Genomic DNA, 22425 nt, shown 5'->3' on the forward strand with positions numbered 1-22425 from the left:
GATCTTGGCTCACTGCAACCTCTGCCTCCTAAGTTCAAGCCATTCTCCCACCTCAGCCTCCCTAGTAGTAGCTGGGATTACAGGCGTGCATTACCATGCCAGGCTATTTTTGTATTGTTAGTAGAGATGGGGTTTCACCACGTTGGCCAGGCTGGTCTCGAACTCCTGACCTCAGGTGATTTACCCACCTCGGCCTCCCAAAGTGCTGAGATTACAGAACCACCCCGCCTGGCCTACTTAGTGTTCTATATATTGCTTTTACATTATATCATTGTTCAGCCTAGATAGTCTATTCCCTTTTATCTTGTTTTAAGATACACTGTACCTTTAGTGATTTCATTTAGTAGTAGCTGGGATTACAGGCGTGTGTTACTATGCCCGGCTGATTTTTGTATTGTTAGTAAAGACAGGGTTTCTCCATGTTGGCCAGGCTGGTCTTGAACTTCTGACCTCAGGTGATTTACCCACCTTGGCCTCCCAAAGTACTGAGATTATAGGTGGGAGTCACCATGCCTGGCCTACTTAGTGTTCTATACATTGCTTTTACATTATATCATTGTTCAACCTAGATAGTCTATTCTCTTTTATCTTCTTTTAAGATACACTGTACCGTTAGTGATTTCATTGTTGAAGTGCGTGTTCTGTTTGTGTACTTGTCTATAAACACAACAAAATTTCCCAGGGCCTTCAAATAATATTTTGATTGCGGTAAAGAGAATCTTTTATACTTCTACATGCTTTCTTTCTCTCACGCATCTTAACCTACTGAATAGCGTTAATTTTTCACCACAGAAACTGATTTTTTTCTGAATTTCTGAGTCCATTGACTAATATTAGTGATGTCACATGGGAGGTTATTGAACTGTGGATTTGGATGGAAATGAAGAAGAATATTATACGTAATTAAGGAAGATTTCAGGAAGTTTTACGAGATGATATAGAAAAAGTAATCTTTAATTCTTAACCTTTTGGTTGAAAACATCAGAGAAAGGTTTTTCAAACCAGTTGCTGCAACTTTTAATTCATTTTCAGTCTTTTTTGGATCTGCAATTTTTAATTTTTTTCCTAAAGTAACTTTACAATTAATAAGGTTTCTCACTTTAATAACTCTAGATATTCTGTTGTTTCCGACTGTCCTATTTTTCTCTTTTTTTTTTTTTTTGAGACAGAGTCTTGCTCTGTTGCCCAGGCTGGAGTGCAGTGGCACGATCTCGGCTCACTGCAAGCTCTGCCTCCTGGGTTCATGCCATTCTCCTGCCTCAGCCTCCCGAGTAGCTGGCTCTATAGGTGCCCGCCACCACGCCTGGCTAATTCTTTGTATTTTTTTTTTTTAGTAGAGATGGGATTTCACCGTGTTGGCCAGGATGGTCTTGATCTCCTGACCTCGTGATCTGCCCGCCTCGGCCTCCCAAAGTACTGGGATTACAGGCGTGAGCCATCGCGCCCAGCTAACTGACCTATTTTTCTCATTGATTCTCTGTATATTTGATCACCTTTATAGTTCTTACTTATTAATCTGTGATTTCTTTCTGTTTTTTTTTTTTTTTTTTGGTTTGTTTGTTTTTTGAGATGGAGTCTCACCCAGCCTGGAGTGCAGTGGCATGATCTCTGCTCACTGTAACCTCCGCCTCTCGGGTTCAAGCAATTCTCCTACATCAGCCTCCTGAGTGGCCAGGATTACAGGCGCATGCCACCACGTATGGCTAAGTTTTTTATTTTTAGTGCAGACAGGGTTTTGACATGTTGGCCAGACAGGTATCAAACCCCATACCTCATGATCCGCCCATCTTGACCTCCCAAAGTGCTGGGATTATAGGCATGCGCCACTGTTCCTGGTCTAAATGTGTGATTTCTATTCCTCATAATTTGCGTTTTCCACAATCCTTGTCTTGACTTCTTCCTGGCACATTTATGCATTCTTTAAGCCTTAGTGCCTAATTGTTAACTACCTTCTTTTCTTATTATGCATTGTTAACATTACCGAGAGAAGACATTTGATTGATCTAATGTTTTTTTTTTGAGACGGAATCTTGTCCTGTCACCGAGGCTGGAGTGCAGTGGTGCGATATTGGCTCACTGGAACCTCTGGCCCCCGGTTTCAAACGATTCTCCTGCCTCCGCCTCCTGAGTAGCTGGGATTGCAGGTGTGTGCCACCACCCCTGGCTAATTTTTGTATGTTTAGTAGAGCTGGGGTTTCACCATGTTGGTCAGGCTGGTCTCAAACTCCTGACCTCCTGATCCACCCACCTCAGCCTCCTAAAGTCCTGGGATTACAGGTGTGAGCCACTGCACCTGGCCACCAGTTCTTTTTTTTTAAAATTATAAGACTATGTCATAGGTTATTAGCATATCTATGAGTATCTGATTTTTTATTAGTTGCTAATCTCTACTTCAGCTGAGTTGTGACTAGTGAGTGAAGGGCATCTGTTCTGCTGGGTCTGTGGCATATCAGAAACATTGTTGACATGTCTAGGATAATATGTAAATCTTATATGAATTCTAAGGTATTGCTTTAGATATTGTTGTGCAACTTGCTTTTTAATATTTTTATATTATCTTTTTTTCTTTTCTTTTTTTTTTTTTGAGACAGAGTCTTGCTTTGTTGCCCAGACTGGCGTGCAGTGATGCAATCTTGGCTTACCACAACCTCCGCCTCCTGAGTTCAAGCGGTTCTCCTGCCTCAGCCTCCTGAGTAGCTGGGACTACAGGCGTGCGCCACCACGCCCAGCTAATTTTTGTATTTTTAGTAGAGTCGGGGTTTCACTATGTTGGCCAGGCTGGTCTCGAACTTGTGATCCACCCGCCTCAGCCTCCCAAAGTGCTGGGAGTACAGGTGTGAGCCGCTGCTCCTGGCCCATTTTTTTCTTTAATGACTTTTTTTGGTTACTAACATATGCATGTTGAAACACTTGAAATCATACAATACATAGATATATAAAAACATGATCTCTCTACTTTTTTTCCTGATGTAGTTAACATTTACAGCCTCATGGATATCCTTTCATATCGTATGCTTTACTTACAACACAGACTTTGTCTTCATGGAAGTAGAATCCCTACAGATAGTACTTTGCCATATTTTTCTTTTCTTTCAAAAGTCTACCATGAAATAGCTATAGAAATTTGTAGATACCTTACATGTTTACATTCCCATATACATGTATACATACAAACATATTTACAAAACCCAGTGGTTTTTTGGGAGATGGGTCCATTTGTTTTTATTCTTTTTTTTTAAAAATTTTCTTTTTATCTTGGCTGTCATCCCCTCTTCTTATTAATCCCCTTTCCAATAAACATGGTAACGCATGTTAAAACCTGCTAGATATTCTTATATACATTTCTGTATGCTTATTATTATATAGAAATATTTGTGCATGTGTCTGAACATATATACATTCGTGTATGTAGTTTTTTACTCATTCCTTTATTTATTTAGTTATTTATTTATTGAGTCAGAGTCTCGCTCTGTTGCCCAGGCTGGAGCGCAATGGCGCTGTCTCGGCTCACTGAGACCTCTGCCTCCAGGCTTCAAGCGATTCTCCTCCCTCAGCCTCTGAGTACTGTGATTACAGGCGTGTGCCACCACACCTGGTTACTTTGTGTATTTTTAGTAGAGATAGGGTTTCACCATGTTGGCCAGGTTGGTCTTGAACTCCCGACCTCAGGTGATCTGCCCACCTTGGCCTCCCAAAGTGCTGGGATTATCGGTGTGAGCCACCGCACCTAGGCTTACTCATTGCTTTTTAAACAATGCAATCATTATATACTTTTGTGTTGAGCAGATGAATTGTATCACTTAGCAGTACACCGTGAAAATTCCTTTAGGCCTGTTGGGATGGCTCTAATTGATTCCTTTTTTTGATTTATTTAATTCCTTTATCCTTCTCAATATTTTATTATAAAAAATTTTAAATATACCCCCAAAATTAAAAGATTATCACAACAAACACTCAAATACTTTCCACATAGACTCAATAATTAACATTGTTTCATATTTTAATTTATCTTTGTATGTTTTATATATATAAATTTTTGTTGTTGTTGTTATTTGTTTGTTTTGTTTGTGTTTTTGAGCTGGAGTCTCACTCAGTGGCACGGTCTTGGCTCACTGCAACCTCTGCCTTCTGGGTTCAAGCAGTTCTCCTGCCTCAGCCTCCGTAGTAGCTGGGATTACAGGCCAATGCCAACATGCCTAGCTAATTTTTTTGTATTTTAGTAGAGACAGGTTTCAGCATGTTGGCCAGGTTGGTCTCGAACTCCTGACCTCAGATGATCTGCCCCCCCCCCCCCCCCCAGCCTCCCAAAGTGTTGGGATTACAAGCGTGAGCCACTGCTCCTGGCCTGTATATATTGTTTTTGTTTTACCATTTGAAACTTAAATGTAGATATTATGACATTTTACTCCCAAATACTTCAGCATGCACCTCTAAGAATACAGATGTTCTCCTTCATAACGACATTATCATTATCACACCAAGGAAAATTAATGATATCTTTAAAATATCGTGTCATACCCAATGCATATTGAGATTTCTCCAATTGTTCCCAGAATGTCATTTATAGGTTTTTTTTATATTGAAACATGACCCAGTTGAGGGTCACTCATTGCATTTGGTTGTTATGTCTCATAATCTAGAGCAGTTTGCTCACCTTTTCCCCAACTTTGTGCCCAACTTTTTTGAAAAGTCTTGACCAGTTAACTTGTAGAACGTCCTTTCTCTCAGATTTGCCTGATCATTTTCTCTCCATGTTTCTTAACCTGTTCTTTATCCTTTGTTTTTTCTGTGAATTGAAAATTAGCTATAGAGGCTTTATTAGATTCAGGTTAAACATTTCTGGATAGAATACTTCATAGGTGAAATTAGGAACTTTACATATATCACATTGGAAACACACAATACTAGATTATTTCATTGTTAATTGCCACTAAGTTAGATAGTTTAAGTGATGATCTTCAAACATATCCATTGTAAAGGAACATTTTTCTGTTTGTTATTAGTAAATATTCTTGGGACAATACTTCGGTTCCATGTGAATATCCTATTCCCAGCATAAAGCCTTTTACCTACTGGCTTTAGCATTCAATAAAGACCTTTGCCTAAACCAGTTACATGGGGTTTTATGTTAAATTACATGGGTATTATGTTAAATTTTCTAATTTTATCATTTATTCTACATTTATTAGGTAGCATTGCATTATTCTGTAAGTAAGAACTTATTGCCCTCCCTTTTATTTCTTGATGTTGTTATGGGCTTATCAGTTTTTTTTTTTCAATGTATTACAACTAGTTAGCCATTATTCTTTTTGATGCTAAATTTCCCAAATTTGGCTCACCATTCAAGCTAGCTTCTCTGTACTTTTGATATGACTCTAGTCTTAAAAAATGACTGTATATTATTACTGTAATGTAGATGCAACATGCCTATTATTGCCCTACTGTGGACATTCACTTTGTTTCCAATATAATTGCCATACAAACAACACTAAAATAAACATTCATTTATTTTCTTTTATACCTATTTATATATATAGGTATATAAGAATACCTATATTTTTATATACTGTTACTGGATTGAAACACTGCTATGAAATTTCTGTATTTATTTTACATTATTGTAATAAAGTTCCCTGCTAGTATATTTATTTCCTCTATCACTAGGAATAGTGCTAAAGTGCCATTTGTTCTCCACCTTAGCCAACCCACATTACACTGTCTTGACACTCTTACTTCTTTTAAAGCACTTATCATTATCTTGCATTATTTTTCTTTTCTAGTTATTAATTTACATGTTATATTCCAACATAGGAATTGCGCTCTTCGATAGCAATACCTTATCTAGTACCTGGTATTTAGAAATTGCATATAATGGACATTTGGTAAATATTTGCTGAATTATTGATTGAATGAATGGATGGATGGCTGTCTTTTTTTTTTTTTTGAGAAAGAGTTTGGCTCTTGTTGCCCAGGCTGGAGTGCAATGGCGCAATCTCGGCTCACTGCAACCTCTGCCTCCCGGGTTCAAGCGATTCTCCTGCCTCAGCTTCCTGAGTAACTGGGATTACAGGCATGCGCCACCATGCTCAGATAATTTTGTATTTTTAGTAGAGATAGTATTTCTCCATGTTGGTCAGGCTGATCTGGAATTCCCAACCTCAGGTGATCGGCCCACTTCGGCCTCCCAAAGTGTTGGGATTACAGGCGTGAGCCACCGCGCCCGGCGTGGGCCTCAGTTTTAACTTTTTTCCTGTTAAATAAACTTTTTATTTTATTTTAAGATGGAGTGTTGGCTGTGTGACGCAGGGTGGAATATAGTGACGCAATCTCGGCTCACTGCAACCTCTGTCTCCCGGGTTCAAGCGATTCTCCTGCCTCAGCCTCCCAATTTGCCGGGACTACAGGCGCATACCACCATGCCTGGCTAATTTTTTGTATATTAGTAGAGACGGGGTTTCACCGTGTTAGCCAGGATGGTCTCGATATCCTGACCTCGTGATCTGCCTGCGTCGGCCTCCCAAAGTGCTGGCATTACAGGCATGAGCCGCTGCGCCCGGCCAAGTTTTTATTTTTAATTAAAGAGAAAGTTTTCTCAACCTATAGAAAGGTCTATACCTTAGACCTCTTTTGATTATTTGAAAAACTATCTAGATTTGTCGTTGTATCATAAGCCGAGTTTTGCCCCTTTTTTGAACATTTTTCCAAACAATAAGAATTATAAAATTTGAAAAATAAGTGTTTATAGGAAACATTACTGACTCTTTTTGAAAGCACTTTTGTTTCTGAAATAAAAAATGAACTTTCTATTTGACATTATGGACATAAAAATCCTCTTTTGGGTTTTACTAGCTGATAGATATTTGCATGTAAATCACTCTTGAAGTTCTTGGGTTATCTTTTAAAGTATGAAAACATGAAAAAAATACTCTTGGGAACAATTATTAGGGAACATGATACCTTCTTTGCAGAGAGATCCAATTTACTTTTAGGTAGTAGAATGGATACTTTTTAAATCTAGGGATCTGAAATTACCTGGTTTAGTTAGATACACAGGAATTTTTCAAATTACATAATTCTACATGGTACAGTGTTTATTTCATCTATTTATGTTAATTTGGTATTTTAAACTTTTATATATTTATATTTAGAGATTCTAAAAATTGCATGATGTTTGATATTATTACTACTTTATTTTGCAGAATGTGCCCATTTACTTTTGGCTCACAATGCTCCAGTCAAGGTGAAAAATGCTCAGGGATGGAGCCCTCTGGCGGAAGCCATCAGCTATGGAGATAGACAGATGAGTAAGCAATATGAATTACTGTTGTTGATGTATCTTCTAAAAATATGAAGTCATGCATTTGAAATATTCTTCATTCAATTTAACTTGCCATGATATGAACATTTGCAATTATATATAAACTTACATATGAATTATTTATGACTTAGGAACTTGAACATTGGGTGGTACACAGAAAGAATTGAGAAATCACGTTTAAAATTATGAATTTTTTTCTTTTGCAGCATTCTACCTTACTGATGTTCTCTGATTTTTTTTTTATTCATCCATAATACAGGATTTAAAAAAAATGAATAACCTGACTGTCTTTTTGGCAACTGCTTAATTATTTAGGCCATTATTGGAACTAAAAATAACCATAGTGTTACAATAGTTACCTGCTTTAGTTGGTAGGTATAGATTTTGCTGGAAGCAAGGAAGAAGACTGTCTCTATTTTGTTTTAGTCATTAAAAGAGTATTTCCAAAACATGTTGTATTCTTTTTGATAATATGCTGAATGTTCAGTTATTCCAGTCTCCTTCCTCCTACCCGTAATTTTTTTCAACTTCACATACAGATCTTATTTTTGTCAAGTATATCTCAGTAGTGGAAAATTTTACAAAACTTAATCTGGACGAATGGGAATATTATCTTGCTGATAATATTATCTTTACAGTTTTAGGCTGAAAATGATTAAATCTAACTTTGTGAAAAAAAATAAAAAACGTTGGCAGCTTTATTAAAGAAATGCATAATGTGGAACTCTTCTAGGATGTTACATAGATTCAGTCTTATTTTGATGCTATGTTTTGGGCTCTTCTGGGCACTTAAGATTTGGCAGGCTGGGCGCGGTGGCTCACGCCTGTAATCCCAGCACTTTTGGGAGGCCAAGGCGGGAGGATCACCTGAGGTCAGGAGTTCACCACCAGCCTGGCCAACGTGGTGAAACCCCGTCTCCACTAAAAATACAAAAAAATAGCTGGGCATGGTGGTGGGCACCTGTAAGCTCAGCTACTCAGGAGGCTGAGGCAAGAGAATCGCTTGAGCCCAGGAGGTGGAGGTTGCAGTGAGCGGAGATCGCGCCATTGCACTCTAGCCCAGGTGACAAGAGCAAGACTCCGTCTCAAAAAAAAAAAAAAAATTATTTAGCTGTATATTCTACAATGACACAATCTTGGCTCACTGCAACCTCCACCTCCAGCGTTCAAGGGGTTTTCCTGCCTCAGCCTCCCAAGTAGCTGGGATCACAGGCGCTTGCCACCACGCTTGGCTAATTTTTGTATTTTTGGCAGAGATGGGCTTTCACCATGTTAGTCAGGCTGGTCTCAAACTCCTGACCTCGTGATCTGCCCGCCTTGGCCTCCCAAAGTGCTAGGATTACAGGCATGAGCCACCGTGCTCAGCCTATAAACAACTTTTAATGGTGAAGTTATATTTGGGTCTAAGATTTACTGAGATAAAATTGTAATATTTTAACAACTAAAATGAGTGTTTTTTTTTTTTATTTGTTATACATTGACAGTTGTCCTTTCTGGACATGTATCAGGAGACTCTCATGAGAGCAAGAAACATTACTAATACTAGAACTATTTCAAGGAAAAGATAAAAAATGTGAAAATCCAAAAGAAAGTGATAATAAGAGTTGCAACAACTGGTCTGAAGGAACTTCCTCTGATTTTTCTAACTAATTAACAGAGTGGAGAGGAAAGCAAATTGGCTTCTGGGTTTCTGTCTAGTGTGACTTTTGTGACTTTCAATTATTCTTTTTTTTTTTTTTTTTTTGAGATGGAGTTCCGCTCTTGTTGCCCAGACTGGAGTGCAATGGCAGGATCTAGGCTCACCAGCAAACTCTGCCTTCTGAGTTCAGGCGATTCTCCTGCCCCAGTAGCTGGGATTATAGGCATGCATCACCACACCTGGCTAATTTTGTATTTTTAGTAGAGATGGGGTTTCTCCATGTTGGTCAGGCTGGTCTCAAACTCCTGACCTCAGGTGATCCACCAGCCTCGGCCTCCCAGAATGCTGGGATTACAGGTGTGAGCCACTGCACTCGGCCTCAAGGATTCTTTTATTCAGAATCAGTATTTACTGAGTCCTTACTATAAAACATGTGTGCATATTAAGATGTGGAGAATAAAATACCTCGTCTCTTCTGTTTAAGAATTCATAATTATTGGGAAGGCCAATAAACAAAATTATCATGGAAAATTAGTTAAAGGATATTTAACAATCAATTTAAAGGTAAAAGATTGAGGCTCGGATAGTTGAGATCTGTTCTTAAAGTGATTTTCTTAGGTAGAGTGATATCTTAGCCATTCTAAATAATACCCCATTGACTATTATTATGTAATTATATAGCCATAATTGCTCAGTGTTGATATTTTCATTACTTTCCATCACATGAAACAAATACTTAACTGCTAACTTAAAGGATAATTAATTGAATAACTCTTACAGTGCATATTTAGAAATATTAATATAAATGTATAATGGTGTTAAACATGTGTCTGTACTTATTTTTATTTATTTATTTATTTTTGAGGCCGAGTTCCTGTGATTCTCATGCCTTAGCCTCCCGAGTAGCTAGGACTACAGGTGCCTGCCACCGCACCTGGCTAATTTTTGAATTTTTAGTAGAGATGAGGGTTTTACCATGTTGGCCAGGCTGGTCTCGAACTCCTGACCTCAGGTAATCCACTTGCCTTGGCCTCCCAAAGTGCTGGGATTACAGGCGTTAGCCACCACACCTGGCTATGTCTGTACTTTGAAGTTATCTTAAGCACTGTGATTAAGTTTTTGATTTTTTAGCTTGTGTTACATTAACATTTTCTGGGCCCAGAAAATTATATTTTTTGAGAAATCAGAGATAATCTAATATAATTAATTATTGGCAAAACTTTGTCACCTATTTGTCCATTTTTTCTGATTTCTGATAATTTTGCTAACATTCTTGTACCACAAAACACACAATGCAAACTACTTGTCAGAAACTGTTTAGAATCATTTCACTAATAAATAATAAAATTTCAAGATTATATTGCTTTTGTGCCTTACAGTGGTTACCTGGTAAACAGTGATCAGCCCAGACCAGTGTGAGATAGAGATATGGATACAAGTAAAAAGCCTTTTTTTCCCCACAATTTATCCCTCACCCATGGTCCCTAGCTTTCTCTGATATAGACAGCTCTGGTTTCTTTATGCACTCTGGGATCTAGTTGTGTTTTGTCTCTCCAGAAGTTGCTCACAGTTTGTGTGCAGATTTGTGTCATGGTATACTTATGTTATGGTAGCTTTGGGAATTCTATTGGCCTTTGTCTTTTTTTTGTGGCACATCAAAGGTTAATGTGGTGTGAGAGACAGCAATTCATACTGGTTTACAGTCTTACGTTGAACTAGAAGTCTTCATTTAGCCTTCAATTTTATATTTCTTTTTGAGAGAAGGCTTTCCTCAACTTTTAGAGTAGCTTAAGTTCTTCTTGTTTTACATTTTCAAAGTGGTTTAGTCTTTTCCTTTGCAATATGTTGCATACTTCTTATTAATTTTTCAGTATGTGTTCCCTACTCTGTGTATCTTGATAATATAAGCTTTGTGAGACTTCAAGTCATGCATATGTTGTCTTATTCACCCCTTTATCTCTGGTACAATATTTGTTTAATGAATTAATGAAGAGATGAATAAAAACTGCAAAGAAAATTCGAGACTGTGTATCAAGAATCAAAATTTTTCTTAAAAGTATTATATTAGATGCCAGTAATCCCAGCACTTTGGGAGGCCAAAGCAGGCAGATTGCTTGGGAAACACAGGGGGACCCCAACACTGCAAAAAGTACAAAAATTAGCTGGTGTGGTAATGTGTGCTTATAGTCCCAGCTACGTGGGAGCCTGAGGTAGGAGAATTGCTTGAACCTGGGAGGCGGAGGTAGCAGTGAGCTGAGATCACACCACTGCACTCCAACCTGGGTAACAGAGTGAGACTCGGTCTAAAAAAAAAAAGAAAAAAGTAAAGAATTATAGTAGGACTTTTACTTATCACAACTCTCCTGAGTTTTCAAAACTTTATAATGTTTTTTCTTATAAGAAAATGATGACATTCATTGTAGAAAATTAGGAATTATAGGGGGAAAAAAAGAAAATAATATCACTCACAGATAACCACTGTTGGGTCAGGTGCAGTGGGGCATGCCTATAATCCCAGCACTTTAGGAGGCTGAGACAGGTGGGTCGCTTGAGCCAGGAGTTCAAGACCAGCCTAAGCAACATGGCAAAAACCTGTCTCTACAAAAAAACACAAAAATTAGCCAGGCATGTTGGTGTGCGTGTGTGGTCCCAGCTTCTTGGGAGCTGAGATGAGAGGATCCACTTGAGCCTGGGAGGCTGAGGCTGTGGTGAGTCGACATTGTGCCACTGTACTCCAGCCTGGAGCCCGGGACAAAGCGAGACCCTGTCTTAAGAAAAAAAAAAAAAAAAGACAACCACTGTTAATATTTTGTTATATTTTAGTTTCATCTTCTGGTCATATTATTCTCTACATAAAATTCTTTAAAACTTCCTGTTCTGAGGACAAAGACCAAAATTGCTAATTTTGTTTATGAGGTCCAGTATGATAGTATCACTTCTTTGTCTCCTTCCTTATCTTGTTCTTTTCATCTGGCTTTCTATGTGTCAGCTGGGCTGGCTTTTTGGTTTCTCATAGTCCTCATACTTATATATCCCCCTCTTTTTGTCACAGCTCTTTAAGATTCTTCAGATCTCAGCTCAAGTACAAGGAAATTTTCTCTGCTCATATACTGTGTCAGAACTCTGCCCATTCCCTTTAGGCAGAGTGTATGAGGCCAGGAGTTGTCTATTTGTGTTCTAAATACCTACTGGATGTGTCAGAAACATAGTCAGGATGTGCCATTAACTATGATGTTGAGGAAATCATCCCATTTTAGGGAGAGAGACCAGTGAATATTCTGTGGCATTCTGAAGTATTCACAAAGTCCTGGGGGAAACAGATGAGTGGAAAAGTTATTCAGGTTTTTAGCAAGGTGTTTGGTTCTTAAAACTGTCTCAAAGGATTTTAGGAGCTAAAAAGGTGGGTGAAGACATTCTACTCTGCGAGAGTGGAATGTGTATAAAGCGTGGAAATGTAAAAAAACAAGGCATATGCTAGGGAACAATATATATTTGGCTTCTTCTTTTTTTTTTTTTGAGATGGAGTTTCCCTCTTGTTGCTCAGGGTGGAGTACAATGGTGCGAATCTTGGCTCTCTGCAGCCTCTGCCTCTCAGGTTCAGCGATTCTCCTGCCCCAGCCTCCTGAGTAGCTGGGATTACAGGTACTTGCCACCATGCCCAGCTATTTTTTTTTTTGTATTTTTAGTAGAGACGGAGTTTCACTATGTTGGCCAGGCTGGTTTCGAACTCCTGACCTCAGGCAGTCCACCTGGCTCGGCCTTCCAAAGTGCTGAGATTATAGGCATGAGCCACCGTGCCCCTGTATTTGGCTTCTTAATGATACATGGCAAAGATGGATGAAGGGGCAAAGACCAGTGTTGGGAAATGAAGTTGTAGTGATAAAGGGACCACATTGGTATCAGCTTTATGTACTATTCAAGATTTTAATCTCAATTTCTGGTCTCTGCAAAAGCCTGGAAGACTTCAAAGCAGGGACTGATATTATTAGATAAGTGAAAAGACTTTCCAATTAATACAGTGGAGTCAGGGAGGCAAGAGATATTTAGAAGAAAACATTTTTGGAACAAATGAGTTAAGCTTGACTTAAAGACATAGTGTTTTTAGAGAAGAAAGGGATAGATTAGAAAGTAATTAAAAGAAAGATTTAGCTGGGCGTGGTGGCTCATGCCTGTAATCCCAGCACTTTGGGAGGCTGAGGTGGGCGGATCATGAGGTCAAGAGATCTAGACCATCCTGGCCAACATGGTGAAACCCCGTCTCTACTAAAAATACAAAAATTAGCTGGGCGTGGTGGTGCGCGCCTGTAGTCCCAGCTACTCTGGAGGCTGAGGCAGGAGAATAGCTTGAACCCGAGAGGCAGAGGTTGCGGTGAGCTGAGATCGCGCCACTGCATTCCAGCCTGGTGACAGAGCAGGACTCCGTCTCAAAAAAAAAAAAAAAAAATTTAACAGAATGGATTATCTCTTGGATATAGGTAATGATAGAATGATTCAGAGTAACTCTAAGGTCTCTATTATGGATTGATGGTGATTTCATTAATTAATTGATATGTAGACTATAGGAGCAAGAGCAGTATGGTCTTTAATTTGTGTTAGAGTTGTTGGGTTTGAGTCAGCTGTAGCACATCAGGTAGAATTGTCCAAGTGGGAAGCAGGAAATAGATTGGAGCTTAGAAGGAAGAGGAGTGCAAAAGATGCAGATTTAAGTAATACTTGGAGCAGTAGGGCATAGTCCAAAAGTTTTACATCAAACTGTAAACTTCAGTTGGAGAAGGAGGAATGAGAAAGTAAAATTATTTGTGGTTTATGGACTTTTGCATTTGAGTCTTTGTATGAATTCTCTTATCACCTAAATCCTCTAAAGCTAATTTTATCTTCATTATTAATCAGTATTAGTAAAATTCTTACAATATGGGAATACAAATACTGCAATACTGCTGCCTAAAAAGGATACTGGTAATTTTGTGTAATTGCTTTCTGAATGTTTGTGCATCCATAAGAAGTTTGAGTTTCTGGTATTTTCCAATATGAAGTCTTATATAGAAAAAGGAATCTCTTTGCATGTGTTATTATACTATGCTTATATACAGTGGTTGCCATTACCTTTTTAATAATGTTTAGTCGTTATTTATTGAATGCCTTCAGTCAGTTACAATTATATTTAGTTAATAAAATCAGGCTGATAAAAAAATATATAGCCTCTGCTTTTTATTGAAAGACCCTTTCTATCTAGGAATTGAATTCTTTTCATTCTCTACATTCAACCAAGGTCCATTTCAATCTGAAGGTAGATTGAATAAGATTTATTAAGGTACTTGAGCTTATAGTGGAAAACAATGACCATTAAAAAGAATTTTACTACATTTGGGTAATGTAACTTTGACATTAAAGTTAAATATAACGAACAGGAAGGTTTGTCAGATTCATACGAACTTGAATCTGTAAATGATTATCTAAGTCATTGATTCTCAGACTTTTTGGATTTCACAGACCAGAAAAAAATTTTTTACTGGTGATTGATATAGGGAATCTAACTTTTTCATTTTAGACTATCAGAACTTTATAAAAAAGATAACTACTGTCTTTTGTGATCCACATTTTATTTTTTTAAAAGATATTTGAAACCAAAAGTAGGAAGAATAGTCTTTTAAAAATTTATTAAGAAAAAACTCATTCTAGTACACGTTTTTTCTCATTTTCTGCATATCATCGGAAACTCAAACAATTGGGCACAGAAATGTAGGTTCGTATTTGGGAACTACTGATTTAGGTCACTGAGCTAATAAATGGTAGAACTGAAACTAGGTCCTATGTTTCCTGATTTCTGTGTCTCAGTTTTTATTATTTTGAGACACCTTCAGTAATTTAAACATTGTTCTTTGATTTTTGGCTTTTTAAAATATATTGGAATTTAGTTAGACCTGTAGTTAAAAATAAGAAGAGCTCCTACTATTTTTATATCCTTCCCTAGATTTTTCCTAATTTTGGGCCTATGTGGACAAAAAAAAATCTGGTCCAAGCTTTCACTACTTTTTTTTTTTATTCGCCTTCTGCTTCTGCGTTCCACGTGGGACTTGAAGTGGTTTATAAGAATGCATACTGTGAAATAGTAAAAATAATTTACTGATTTTTAAAAAGCCCTCAGAACGCATATGTATATGTATGTATATGAAAAATATGTTAGAATCAGGAGGAAATTAGCATGTATTGATGTATATATTTCCCCCAATGTACATTTTTCCATGTTCTTATTTTTTCTATGTTTATTTCATTCAAGTCTAATATTTTTTCTTATTTTGATAAATGTTAAGGATTAATTGATTGATTTTTGCCAGTGAATTTTAGACCTTCTTTCTAACAGATAAAAATTGTGTTTAGTTAATTGCAGGCACAGTGTCTTGCTCTGTCACCCAGGTTGGAGTGCAGTGGTCATAGCTTACTGCAGCCTCAAACTCTTGGGCACAACCAGTCCTCCTGCTTCAGCCTCCCAAGTAGCTAGGACCACAGGTACACACCATCAAGCCCTGGCTAATTTTTTTTTTTTTTAAAATAGAAATGGGGTCTCACTATGTTTCCCAGGCTGGTCTCGAACCCCTGGGCTCAAGTGATCCTCTCACCTTAACCTCCTGAGTAGCTGGGACTACAGGTGCAGGCCACTGTGCCCTTACTTCTATTCTTACTTGACAAAGGAGAGGGAAAAAAAAGGAAGTTTAGAGAAATTAGGTAGTAACTTGTCCAAGTTTACACACAACCACTAAATGGTAAAGCTGGGGTTTGAATTTTAGCGATGTGCTTAAATCTCAGTCTCTTAGTAATTGAAAATATACTGCGGAGGACTTTAGGTTTTCTTAGATTCAGAAGTTCTTTTTCCAGATACAATAAGATTCATTTTTGTGTTTTTTATACTGTGCTGGTAGTATGTGAAGGTACATCCTCCAGTGAAAAAAGAACAGATACACCTGGTAACAATTATAGGTAATTATATGTTTTTAGAAAAGTGGCTTCCAGTGGGATTTTTGAGATCTGTTGTTTTTGAGATCTTCCTTGAGGTCAGTGTTCTATTAGGGTATTACATCGTTTGAATGAGTTTGGTTATTTTGGCACAGTTAGGCAAATCCTTACTGATAATTAAAAACTAGTAAAAGCTAGGGTGAATATGGTGTAGGTTAATGTTGAAATATCTCTTCTCATTATTCTTTGGGGATCATACCAGTTTTATTAAACTTATTTACTAACTTATTCTATCTATATAGGTCCCATGTTCTCTGACTTCTGTGTCTCAGCTTCTTTTACTATTCCAAGAGACCTTCAGTAATTTAAACATTGCTCTTTGATTTTTGGCCTTTCAAAATGTATTGTGGTTGTAGATACATACACACACATATACACACACATGCATGTGTGCATATGTGTACATGTATTATCTGTCTGTATGTGTAATAAGCCAGTGGTGTTTTTATTGCATGATGAAAATTTAAATTAGTTATTTTTAAAATTTAAACTTTAGTTACAGCTCTTTTGAGGAAGCTTAAGCAGCAATCCAGGGAAAGTGTTGAAGAAAAACGACCTCGATTATTAAAAGCCCTGAAAGAGGTAAGCTATATTTCTTTGTTTATTTTGCACCTTGGGAGTAATTATAAGTGTAATTTTAAGCATTTTTTTCTTAATACAATTGAAATTCTCACTTATTAAGGGCCAAAATATGGTAAAAAATTATACCTAAATTACGTAATAATTATAGTGTATAAATGTGATCTTCACCTCACTTTGAACTAGGAAGATAAAGATTTATTACTTTCGATAAATTAGATAAGAGGTCTAAAGAAAAAAAAAGGAGATAAGTCATAGTTAATGGCAATAATTTTCCTTTGCCTTTGAATTAGAAGATTCTCTAGAACTAAAGCCATTGCTACTAGAAGTGGCAGGCTATTTTATTTTTATTTATTTATTTATTTTGAGACAGAACCTCACTCTGTCACCAGCTAATTTTTTGTATTTTTAGTAGAGATGGGGTTTCTCCATGTTGCCCAGGCTGGTCTCAAACTCCTGAGCTCAAGCAATCCACCTGCCTCAGCCTCCTAGAGTGCTGGGATTATAGGTGTGAGCCACCGTGCCCAGCCTGTATATTCTTTATATAACAAAAACCCTTTTTATCTGTCCTACGTCCTTATGGTAAGAGCTGGGTATGCTGGCACAAAAAAGAGAGTGGTTTGTTTTCTGTTGTTACTCTCTTCCTCTGTATTTCTGCTGCCTCAAAGAACTGTGGGAGAAAGATTAGACCTGTCATGATGTTATGGTGATAGCTTGTCTCTGTTAGCCGTGCTTTTTTTTTTTTTTTTTTTTTAAAGATCTGAAGAAATAAAGAAAAAGCCAGAAAAATGTTTTACTTGTGTTGCAATGATTTCTACTATTAGCATTCACTTTTATCACTTTTTGAAAAAGAAAGACTAACTTGTTGATGTTGCTATATTTCTAATGCTCTACTTCTATTTAGAACATATACTCTTCACAGTTACAATCTTTGGTGTCTAACTTCTGATTTGCAAAATAAAAATTTTTTTTCGGCTGGGCATGGTGACTCATGCCTGTAAACCCAGCACTTTGGGAGGCCGAGGTGGGTGGATCACCTGAGGTCAGGAGTTCGAGCCTAGCGTGACCAAAAAGGTGAAACCCTGTCTCTACTAAAAATTTAAAAAAAAAATTAGCCAGGCGTGGTGGCAGGCGCCTGTAGTCCCAGCTACTTGGGAGACTGGGACAGGAGAATTGCTTGAACCCAGGAGGCAGAGGTTGCAGTGAGCCAAGATCATGCCACTGTACTCCAACCTGGGCAATGGAGTGAGACTGTGTCTCAAAAAAAATAAAAAAAATTTTTTCATAGATATTATATGATGACATGTTTCAGATTTTATAAACTTGTATTATCCCTTTACAGAAAAATATTTTCTATTACAATGGGCCATTTTTAAAATGCCATTATGAGGCTATACAAATAATCATTTTGGTAGTAATTTTTAATAACACTTCTAAAGTTAACTATTTAAAAAATAATATTTATTGTTATTGTTATTTTGTTTATACTGGGAAGTGTAATATGTGTTGATGGAAATTTAAATGCTTACCAGTTTCAGATATGTTACTATGTAATTAAAATGTTCTTATAAAATATACAGGTACATATTTTCCTTTGTAATTAAGTATAGTAATGCATGTATTATAATGTTTTAAGGAATAGCCATATTTTTTCTATCAAATTCCAAACATTAAAGTTAATATTTTATCATTTTCTATTTCTGACTAGAGACCTTTGATGATAAAAGATTTTTTAAAGCATAAGAGCTGTTAACTAAGGTGCATTTAGTAATTATTCATATTTCATTTTTCAGCTAGGTGACTTTTATCTAGAACTTCACTGGGATTTTCAAAGCTGGGGTAAGAGTGTGCTATGTTTTACTATAAAATATGTACTCATGCAGAAATGCAAGTACAAAAATGCCTATCATATAGAAATGTTAAGATAACAAATTTAATACTTGCTGTGAGGAAAAGTATTTTTCGTGACATTGACTGTAATCGTTATAAAGCCCTATAATATTTAATTATTCCAAATTGATTAGTAACTTTAATAAATCTTTTTTTTTTTTTTGAGACAAGTTCTTACTGTTGCCCTGGCTGGAATGCAGTAGTACGATCATAGCTTACTATAGCCTTGAATTCTTGGGCTCAAGCAATCCTCCCCGCTCAGCCTCCTGAGTAGCTAGGACCGCAGGCACATGCCATCACACCTGGCTAATTATTCTATTTTTTGTAGAGATGGAATCTCGTTTTGTTTCCCAGGCTGGTCTAGAACACCTGGGCTCCAGCAATCCTCCTACTTCGGCCTCTCAAAGTGCTTGGATTACAGAAGTGAGCCACCACATCTGGCCAATAGTTTATATTTTTAAGGTTGAAAATGCTACTTTTAGTTTTAAAAATTTTGTTTTACAAACAGCATTTAAAATTTAATAATAGAATGCAAGGAGTTTTCAGAAAAGAAAATAATTATGGGATTATAGGACTACTGAATTTAAGGATGTTTGCAATCTAGTACTTAGATCTCTGAATGTGGAGAATTTAGTTAACATCTTTTGTTTATGTATATTTTGTGTCTTTCAGTTATTTTGCCTCTTGCATACTTTATAGCCACTTTCTTTACATACCATTTGGTTGAACAGTGATTCCAATGACTTATGAAAGACCCTAATTTTGCCCCAGATTTTTTTGCAGTCATTTATTGACTTACCTGAACAAGATTTTTCTCCTCCTCATAAAACTTTCATATCCAAATATGAAGTTTGATTCTAGTGACCTTTATTTTACTAACTAAACAACTAAATTTTGTTGTTTTTAAAGATTTAAAAAAATGTAATCTGTAAAAAGGTTTGGACATAATGAGCTTCTGTGCGTTTTTGTTAAAGCATCTAAATTAGTTTTTGTTGTTTTGGAGACAGAGTCTCACTCACTGTGTTGCCCAGGCACAAATGCATATTATACCAAATGAGGAACTTTGGGCTAATAATTCAAAGTCAGTAGAATAGGAATTATGAACTAGCAAATCTGTTTCTTTTCAGTTCTACATTCTGTGCCTCTATGATTTTCTCTATACATTTAAAAACAAATTTTAGACTGTGAAATGGAAATTACTTATAGTACTTAGCCCCATCCAGTGCTGCTACTGCCCTTCCCAGGCAATTTGTAGTGGGATTTCCAGAGCAAGACTCTGTCTCAAAAAAAAAAAAAAAGAAAAGTAATAGAAATTTCACAGTTTTAGGCCTGGTCTATGTTAGGTGAATAAATGCAACTTAATTTAAAACATTACATTCTGGCATTTGTTAACGTAGAGGAAGTTGTGATATTCTCACAATACACTTGGGTTTGCAAATTCAGCTTCAACTCATCAGTAAGAAAATAGATTATACAATATACTATATAGCAGTAAAATGCCTAGAAAGTTACCAGATTTAAACTTTAATTAACAATTATACTTGTTATTTCTTCTAATTCCCTTATATCTTCTGATTTCTTCTGAAAAAATAAATGTAGCTATAAATCTGAAGTCCATTAACACTTATTTCTCTCTACTGTATGAAAAAATAGCAGTTTTCTACTGTCTTGAGAAAGAGTCTGGCCTCTTTTCAACAAGTAATAATTTTCTACAAATTATATTTTTGATAAACTGCCTTCTCTATTTGGAACTTTTAGATACAAATCAGACTACAGCTTATGTAAATTTTAAACATTGATTTTATAACATGTATACTTTTCTACAAATTGTATTATGCTTTTTAGTTAGTTTTGACTAATACAAATTATAATTTAATACTAAAATTATCCTCAGAATTTACAAAGATTTTAATCTATTTTTAATAGACTATTCACTGTTAAAGTTTTGAACATTATAGAAAATTAATCAGGTATTTTTAAGTTTCCCTGTTACCACTTCCCAGAGGTGACCATTGTTAACATTTCGTATGACTACTTTCAAATGCTTTTCAGTGCTTGCTAAAGTGTTTGTTTATATATCTACGCACACACAACCCCTCAGAATTAGGTTTTTTTTCTCCCATGGCATCATACTATTATATTGTTATGCAAGTTGGCATATTTATTTATTTATTTATTGAGAGGGAGTCTCACTCTATCACCGAGGCTGGAGTGCAGTCATGTGATCTCAGCTCAATGCAAACTCCACCTCCTGGGTTCAAGTGATCCTACCACTTCAGCTTCCTGAGTAGCTGGGACTACATGCGTGCGCCTTATATTTTTACTAGAGACAGGGTTTCACCACGTTGGCCAGGCTGGAACTCCTGACCTCTGATGATCCGCCTTCCTCAGCCTCCCAAAGTGCTGGAATTACAGGCGTGAGCTATACACCCAGCTGTCATTTTTATTCAACCAATTATAGGCATCTTACCGTATTTCATGTGGTAATACTTCACTAATTTTAACAGCTGCATAATACTTTGTGGCATGGATGATTAAGATTTTTCTAGTGTGTTTAATCCTTGTATAAAGAATTTTAATTCTAAATTTAATCAGTTTTTTCTCACATTTTTATAACTCTAGCTCAGGCTAGTTTGACTCTGTTAAAGATTATGCAGTCTTGTTGCTCTGTTACTTTTATGCCTTATTCGGGGGTCCTGGTGTCCTAGAACACATAGAAAAACAGGTTTATAGTAGCCTTGTGTAGTAAAGGAGCTCCAAGTTAGATTGGTCTAAAACATGAATACTATCTTTTTTACCCCATTTTTTTCCCCATCTATAGAGACCCCAGTCCTGCTTTGTGATCCTAAACTGGGTTGTTCCTTGAGTATTTTGGCTCTTTAACTGATTCCCTTAGTAATCATTAGTGGTTTGAATTCTAAAATAGTCAATGTATATTGCTGAACAAAATGTTATAAAATAGTTTAAAAGTGATATTTTAATTATACTAAAAGATATAAATACATGCAATCACTTCTAAAATTGTGTATATATCTACAGTTATAAACAACACATTATAAATGTTGCATAATTGAGTTCCTGAAGTAACCATGAGACAGTTGTCCGAAGTATTTCTTCTCTGAGAACTTGACTTTGTTGCAAAAAGTCAGCACATCTGTTTCATTCCTAATAAAGGATTTTACTGATTTAAAGTCACAACTATTAGTACATGATGATTAGATGTCATATATAATTCTAAAACGAAACCCATTGGCTTCTACATAGCCTAGATCTTTTATTAGATTTTATGATCAAGCTTTAAGAGTTTTGGCATATTTCTTTCCCTTGTCAAAACACATAATAATTTTTAAAACAGCAAGCGAAAAATAAGGGGAAGCCAAGAAATACTGAAATCAGGGTGAGTTTACTTTTGAGATAGTAGAACATACTTTTTTTTATGCTGTTACTTATATTCAGACTTCGGAGAAAATAGCCACAGACTTAGTAACAAGTTTGAAGGTAACTGAAATATTACAGCCTGGGTTTTTAGCTATATAAAAGCTTTGAATTGGAATCAGAAGTACTGGCCCCTAAGTATTTGACATGGCAAATCACATATTTTATATGTTTTCTGAGCTTGATTCTTCATTTTTAAAATGAGGATAATACTAACTACCCCACCTGTTGCAAACTTTCTTTTGATGTATATGAAATAAAATCATTTTTTTGAAGAAAGCCTTTTGTATACTGTAATACTTTGTATACTGTAAAGTATACTATAAAGCCCTTTATATACTATAAAGTGTCAAATGATTTATAATATGATCACTACTTTAAATTTTGCATTATGCAGATAGCATGTTTTAACTAAAAGACTAATTTTCTATTTTTATTTGTTATCTACAGAATCAATCCATCCTGTATTTGCGACTGTTAATTGTATATTACACACACACTTATGTACACATGTGCCTGTGATATGGTCTTAATTTCAAGAATTTGAGCTTCA

The 22425-nt window shown here is 36.3% G+C and overlaps 1 protein-coding gene across 5 annotated transcripts in view; it reads left to right on the forward strand.

Annotated features, from left to right (window-relative positions):
* ANKRD13C (ankyrin repeat domain 13C) overlaps window positions 1-22425 on the forward strand; it is an 87796-nt gene that overhangs the window by 24391 nt on the left and 40980 nt on the right. For all 5 annotated transcript variants that reach the window (XM_005543040.5, XM_005543041.5, XM_005543042.5 and 2 more), the window contains exons 3-5: window positions 7200-7304; window positions 16465-16550; window positions 18341-18386. In XM_005543040.5, coding sequence (XP_005543097.1) covers window positions 7200-7304; window positions 16465-16550; window positions 18341-18386 — 237 coding nt within the window. The remainder of the gene's footprint in view (window positions 1-7199; window positions 7305-16464; window positions 16551-18340; window positions 18387-22425) is intronic.

This window comes from Macaca fascicularis, chromosome 1 (assembly GCF_037993035.2).
Source record: "Macaca fascicularis isolate 582-1 chromosome 1, T2T-MFA8v1.1".
Taxonomy (NCBI): domain Eukaryota; kingdom Metazoa; phylum Chordata; class Mammalia; order Primates; family Cercopithecidae; genus Macaca; species Macaca fascicularis.